Below are 7,687 nucleotides of genomic sequence, written 5' to 3' on the forward strand. Positions count from 1 at the left end.
GGGAGTCCAGAACTGGAGGGCATAGGTTAAGGGTGAGAGGGGAAAGATATAAAAGAGACTTGAGGGGCAACGTTTTCACATAGAGGGTTGGGTTGTACATGTATAGAATGAGCTGCCAGAGGAAGTGGTGGAGGCCGGTACAAATGTAATATTTAAGAGGCATTTGGATGGGTATGTGAATAGGAGGGGTTTGGAGGGATATGGGCCGGGTGGGACTAGATTGGGTTGGGATATCTGGTTGGCATGGACGGGTTGGACCGAAGGGTCTGTTTCCATGCTGTACATCTCTATGACTCCATGAATGGAATTCCAAAGACCAACAACCCTTGGCCAGAAAATAAATCACTTCATGTCCATATTAATTGGGAGACCCCTCATTTTTAAAATAATGCTTCCAAGTTCTAGATTCCCTCATGATCAGTAAGATCCTCTCAGTAAGTGGCCTGTCATGTCCTCTCAGAATCTTACATCTTTCAATAAGCTCAACTCTCATTCTTTTAAATTCCAATCAGTTGAGGCCTAACCTTGTTAACCTTTCTTCATAAGACAAAGCCCTTCATCTCATAAATCAGCCTAGAGAACCTGCTCTGTTTCAAAAAGTCCTAGTCATGCAGGAGACTGATGAGTAATTTGAATCACCCAGATATATCTGTAGGCTGATGGATTATACACCAACAATATAATGAGTAGCCTAAATAACAGTTTATGTTCAAAGGTAAGGAATATGGAGGAGACTGATACCAACTTGGCACATGTTTTTCTTATATAGAACTTAAGAGTCTATTCTTTCCACCAAGCAAGTGGAGGTGAACTCCATTAATGTACTTGTGGACCTAGTCATGCTGCAGGATCTGATGCCTTCAAATGCAGGAATTATCTCAGCACTGTAGCTCTGTTATATCCAGTGAAGAATGGTAGCAGACAATAACACAACTATGAATACCCTCATCTACAATGGTGAAGGAAGCCCAGTACATCACAGCTAAACAGGAGGCTGAAGCATTTGTAACAGCTGCAAGCAGAAATGCCGAACAGATGATCCACCTCAGCCTCCTGCGATAGAATGCAGCACTATAGATACCAGCTTTCAACCAATTCGATTCACTTCACATATCAAAAAAAAAGCTGAAATCACTGGATAATGCAAAGACTTGACAACATCCTAGCAGTGGTGCTGAACAGTATGTTCCAGCACTAGTTTTTTTAAAATTCACCCATGTGGCATGGCCTGCATTTATTGCCCATCCCTAATTGCCCTTGAGAAGGTGATGGTGAGCTGTCTTCCTAGACTGATGGACTCTCTTTAAGCTCTACTTTCTATTTTTTTCTTATTCTTAAAACTATTCAAATGGCACCAGATCATGATGACAGTGGAAAAGCATTTCACTGTAGTTTATTGTTTTTCTCACTGTAAAATACACATGATAGTAATTATTCATTCACAAAAATCATTCATTTACTCAAACTGCTGCAGTTCATGTGTTGTCAGTAGACCCACAATGCCCTTAGGGAGGGAATTCCAAACAGAAGGAATAGTGATATATTTCCAAGTCAGGATGGTTGGTGGCTTGGAGGGGAATTTGCAAGCTGGTGGTGTTCCCATGTTTCTGTTGCCCTTGTTCTTCCAGATGGAAGTGGTCGTGGGTTTGGATGCTGCTGTTTAAAGATATTAGAAAGTACTAACTGCTGCTACTGGCCAGCAGTAGTGGAGGGAGTGGATGCTTATATAGCTTTTGTAAGTTTATAATATCGGGGGCATAGGTTTAAGGTGGTAGGGGTAAAGTTTAAAGATGAGCAAGGCATGTTTTTTACACAGAGAGTGATATGTACCTGGAACACGCTGCCAGGGTAGGTGGTAGAAGCAGATATGTTAGCAAAGTTTAAGATCCATGTGGATAGACACATGAACAGACAGAGAATAGAGGAATACAGACCACGTGAGAGCAGATGGGATTAATTTAGAATGACTTCATGGTTAGCACAGACATGTGGGCCGAAGGGCCTGTTCCCGTGCTGTACTGTTCTACGTTCTGCGTTCCATATTGAATTTGAAATATTAATTTTCTCACTCCATAAGGTACTGTCTGACCTGCTGAGCTTTAGCAGCACTTCCTACTTTTATTTCAGATGTCCAACTCTGCAGTTTTTCATTTTGATTTTGATCCACTAGTGTTTGTGCTCCACAGGCCTTAAGACTTCTCCCTCCCTACTTATCGAACTCCACCCTTAGTTAAGCTACTCTAGTATAGCAACAACAGTGACATCTATCTAGCAATAAAGAAAACTGCCTCATAATGTCCTGTGTACAAAAAACAAGACAAATCTCATCCACCCCATTGTTGATCTCTCAAACAGGAGCATAGCAATTAACTGTTCATTGACACTCATATGGTTTCTCCCGGGGCCATTTAGCTCCTGACCTGCTCAATCTAAACATCAGGAAGTGGAAAAGTCAGAATTTCGGGTCTAATCTCTTCACCGCCTGATTCTGCCTGGCTTGCTGTGTTCTTCCACCTTCCTGCTTGTCTACCTTGGCTTCCAGCATCTGTAGTTTGTTGATCTCTAATCTAAACATGGACAAAAGAGCTGAATTGAGTGAGGTGAGAATGATCTCATTGACATCAAGGGAACATTTGCCAAGTATACAATCAAGGAATATTAATAGTAAATAATAGGAATCAGAAGTAAAACTGGTGGGAGACCTTGCCTAGTTAAAAAAATCTTAAAGTCCCAAGATATTTTGCAGAAGTTTCTCAGAGTAGTGTCCTAGGCTCCAACATCTTGAAATGTTTCATCAATGACCTTCTCTCTATCATAAGGTTTGAAGTGAGGATTTTGGCTGATTATACAATGTTCAGTCTCATTTGAAATTTTACTCCCCAGATACTGAAGCACCCCATGTGCAAATATGAACACATTTGGGCTTGGGCTAATAAATAGCAAGTAGCATAAACATCACCCATGTCCAACAATGACTATCTCCACTGGGAGAACAACATTACCATCATTGAATCTCTGCCTATGAGCAACCTTGCCCAAAAACTGAACTGGACCATCCATATTAATATTGTGGCATTAAGGTCAAGTCAGAGACTGAGAATTCTGCTATGAGTAACTTACCTTTGGATTCCCAAAGACTCCCAATTATCTATAAGGCATGTGCTTTTGTTTATTTTTAAAGTGTGGGATGTAAAGAGCTTGATTTTGCGACAGTTATACAGACCTTATCCATTTTTCAAGAGCATTTACATCTAATATAAAAATTTGTGATTTCTATGCTGTGGATTAGGCCCATGTTGCAATGGAAATAGGATCTGTTCAAACACAGCACTGAGTTCAAATGATCCTGCTGAATTCCCCTACTGGCAACAATGGGACATGTTGGAAATAGGAGGTGGAATTTCTGTATCTGAATCTCACTTGCCATTTTTAAACAGCCATAGAGCCTTCATCTCACATTTCATTAATTTATTATAATTCTTTGACTGACTTAAACATTCCCTTGAGAAAGGCTAGAAGATGCAGAACAATCTACAAATAAATCATTTATTTGTCAATTCAAAGAATCCACGACAATCACAAACTGACATTTCAATTTAGAAATGATCTATTAATTTGGGAACTTTACAGTGTCAAACAATTTCATTGTAACATTCATTCTAATGGCTTCTTATATTTTAGTAGTGCCTGCCAGCATACAGTGAGAGGGAATGAAAGACATGAAAATGAACATAACTAGCCCTCAGCAACAGTATAAAACTCAATACATGAACACAAGCAGTAACCGTGTTACCTACATAATTCCTGTTTGTGCTATGATCCAATAGTCTACAGAGTAGATCTCCTAGTCAATTCAATTCATTTCTCAGTACTTGCCTGACATTCTAAACATCGTAATTCTATACTACATACTGTTTATCGAAGCCCTATAATTTATGGATTTTTGTCACAATCCCATTTGTTCCCTTGTCTTCATTAAACAAAGGAGGATCATTAAATGGCTGAAACGTTTTTAAATTCATTCAAGGGACAGAGGCGTTGCTACCAAGACCAACCTTTATTGACCATCACTAATTGCTCTTGAGAAGTTGGTGGTGAGCTACCTTCTTGAACAGAAGTTTTCAGGGTGTAGGGACACCCAAGGAAAAGCAATATAATCCCAAGTCAGGATGGTTCGAGATAAGTAGTAGAACTTGCAGGTCATGGAGCTTCCATCTGTCCTCTCTGCATTCTAGTCGTAGAAGTAGTGGGTTTGGAAGGTGCTTTTAAAGAAGGCTGGGTGAGTTACTACAGTACATCTTATCGATGGTATACACTCCTGCCATTGTCAAGGGACAAAGGTTAGGTTCTCTCTTCTTCTATGGCACAAAAGTAATTTGGCCTTTTTGAGCCTAATCTGAAAGCTCAAACAGACATGCACTGCTTCAATATTTGAGAAGTTACAAATGGTGCTGCAAATTGTGCAATCATCAGTGAACATCCCCACTTCTGACCTTCTGATGGAGGGAAGGTCATTGATGAAGAAACTGAAAGTGGTTGGGCCTAGGATATCATCGTATGAAATTCCTACAGAGGTGTCCTGGAGCTGGAATGACCGATCTTCAACAACCATCTTCCTTGTATTGTGTATAGCTTCAATAAGTTTCACCCATGATTCCCACGGACTCCAGTTTTGCTGGAATTGCTGATGCCACACTTGGTCAAATATTGCCTTGATCTCAAGAGCAGTCACTTTCACCTCACCTCTGGAGTTCAGCTTTTTTGCCCATGTTTGGACCAAACCTATAAAAGGCCAGGACCTGTGTGGTATACTGGCAGCACCCAAACGGAGTGTCAGTAAGCAGTTATTTCATTTGCAAGTGCTGCTCAATAGACCTATCAACAAACTCTTCCTTGACTTTGCTAATGATCAAGAGTAAATTATCGGATAGTTATTGGCCTGGACAATTTTTCACATTATTGGTGGATGCCAGTGCTGTAGTTGTACTGGAACAGTTTGATGATGGGAGCACAGATCTTTCAGCACTATTGCAGAATGTTGTCATGGTCCATAGCCTTTGGAGTAGCCAATGCCTTGAGCTGTTTCTTGGGTCATTCAATTGAATTGGTTGAAGGCTAGTAGCTGTGACACTGGGGCCCTCAGAGATGGATCACACTGCGACACCAATGAACTCAGTTTTGAAATCAAGGGGAAAATTTTAACTTTTGCAACCAGAGGGAAAACAAGTTATTAACAGATAAATAGCACATTATTGATGGCAGACTATCCATTAGATGGCAACTCTGGTGGAATTTAAAATTGATCCAGTCACTTTTTAATACCAGTGGTGCAGATAACATGTAACATAAAGTCTATATATAGAAAGCTACAGCCACCATTATCTGTACAGTAATCTATGGTATTCTGTGCAATATTCTAGTTTATTTTGAAAGAAAATGTTTACCTTTCTCTCTGAACTGTTGATGAGTATCCCGCAGCTCCTGGTTTAGTTGTTGAATCTCTGTTCTCAGTGCTGCATTTTCTTTATCAATCTGTTTCTTGTGATTCTGTAATTCTTGCATTCCTGCTTTCAGGTCCTTGGCTAAGTTATCAAAAGCTTTCAGCTCTTCCACCTTCTCTTTGAGATTTTCTTGGGACTGCAGAAGATCCGTCTCTCTCTTTTGCAGGAGATCATCTCTTTTCCATATTTCCTATAACAATAGCAGCAAGCACAAAGCATTTTTCCAGTTGTGTCAAAACATTGAAAAATGGCCTTTCGAGCTATGGACAGCTGAAGCTTTTCAAGTAAAAATAATGTCAACCAGTAAGACCAGAAGTAGGCCATTCGGTTTTGAAGTCTATTCCATCTCTTTATGACAAAAATTAGAACATTTTTTCACTCCTAATTACACTAATTCTACCTTTAAGGTTGCATTTTTACTTTTGATTTTCACCAGGACCAACCCTCCTCTGAACTATTTAATCGTTTTAAATACTCTTCAACTTCCTGAAATCAGGCAAATTGCAAGTTTATGCAAATTGCTATCAGCTGATGTGACTCATCTAATTACTGCTATAATTCTGACGAACTTGCTAAATTATTATATTTCTTCTCAAGTTCAATACCCGAAACTGAATGCAGTCCTGTAGATGAGATCTGACCAAAGCTGTGTATAATTGAAGGATTGTTTGTTCAATTTTTGTACTCCAATTTACTTGAGTTTGAGGGGTAACACTGCGCTAGTCAGATTATTTTTGTATCTTTCTGCTACATGTCAGTGAATTGCTCCATCTCATCATTAAGAAAACACACTAAATTATTTTTCACATATGCAGAGCAGTTCACCTCAGACTTTGATATATGTCTCTGGGATTTGTTCACTCACTTGACTCTTCACAACTTGCTCTCATCTACACATCATGTTCTGCCACCTAATGTAAACTTTAAAAGTGAGAAGTACTGCTTTCGTTTAAGTCAACAGTATGCATAATGAAAAGCTAAATTCCCAGCACAGATGCAGAAGAAATACCACTTACATAATCTTCCAATTAGAACATATTCTCTTTGGCTCTACTCTCTGTGCTGAATCTTACATTTTTAAAAAATCTTAGTGGCATCACATTTTTGGAGGAATTTCTGCCGTGAGACCTAGCGTGTTCCCTCATTATATCTTACCAACCTTGTGACTACCTTGCCCCGTTCCCTCTGTATGTGGGCTAGACCATGCAAGGACCAAAACAACAATGTGCTAAAGCTAAACTAGAAGTTGCATTCATTCTTAGATGAGGAAGGAAACCTCTCATCACAATCACAAATACAAAAAATGCAAGGAGAGACAGATTCTATTTTAGCTAACAACTTTATTGTGATTTAAAACATAAAGTTGTGATACTGGTTATTATTACAATGGAAACACTCAAAAATCAAAAATAGGTTATAAGCAAGCTTATAGAAATTTGCAGTTTATCTACAACTCTGAAGACACACCTGGTGTTGTGACAGCAGCCCAAATATTTCTCTCCCTGTCTGGTTATGCCAATAGCACCAAGGGTAATTGAAGGGTTATTACTCTGCTAGTATAACTCCTTAATATTAAACTTAACTCCTTGATTTTCTTTGCAGAAGCTAAAATCTACTCTTATCAATGTAATTATAATCACATCCAGCTTTTCTTCTGATAAAATTAGCCACTGCTAATCATTAAACATTGATATTTAGAAAAACTTAATTGCAAAAAAATAGAATTTGCTAGTATTCCTAATGTTTTTTTTTAAATGTCCTTTATCTCTTTTATCAGGTATATGATTCAATGTTATGTTACTGTAAAACCTCTTATGACAGTTGCCTCTTCTAAATATGAACAACATTTAATGGAGACACACTTTTTATGGCAGGAAGAATGAAAAAAAAGGCAGAACATTGCTTAAATAGAAAATGATTGCAAAATTCTGACGTGCAAAGTAATCTTGTATTCCAGCACAAGTTACAAAAAAAAATATGCAGATGCAGCATGTGATTAGGAAAGCTAATGGAATGCTATCTTTGATTACAAGAAAAATTGAACAACTAAGTAAAAATGTTTGATTCATTTTTACAGGCTATTGGTGAGAACACATCATGGATACTGTGTGAAGCCTTGGTCTTATATAAGATTAGATTAGATTACTTACAGTGTGGAAACAGGCCCTTCGGCCCAACAAGTCCAC

General features: G+C 38.7%; 1 protein-coding gene across 6 annotated transcripts in view; it reads right to left on the reverse strand.

The window, feature by feature from the left end:
- Positions 1 to 7,687, reverse strand: part of LOC122549388 (polyamine-modulated factor 1-binding protein 1-like) — a 508,658-nt gene that overhangs the window by 189,565 nt on the left and 311,406 nt on the right. For all 6 annotated transcript variants that reach the window (XM_043689125.1, XM_043689128.1, XM_043689124.1 and 3 more), the window contains one exon: positions 5,445 to 5,691. In XM_043689125.1, the coding sequence (XP_043545060.1) occupies positions 5,445 to 5,691 (247 nt within the window). The remainder of the gene's footprint in view (positions 1 to 5,444; positions 5,692 to 7,687) is intronic.

Source organism: Chiloscyllium plagiosum, chromosome 4, assembly GCF_004010195.1.
Source record: "Chiloscyllium plagiosum isolate BGI_BamShark_2017 chromosome 4, ASM401019v2, whole genome shotgun sequence".
In the NCBI taxonomy this organism is placed as follows: domain Eukaryota; kingdom Metazoa; phylum Chordata; class Chondrichthyes; order Orectolobiformes; family Hemiscylliidae; genus Chiloscyllium; species Chiloscyllium plagiosum.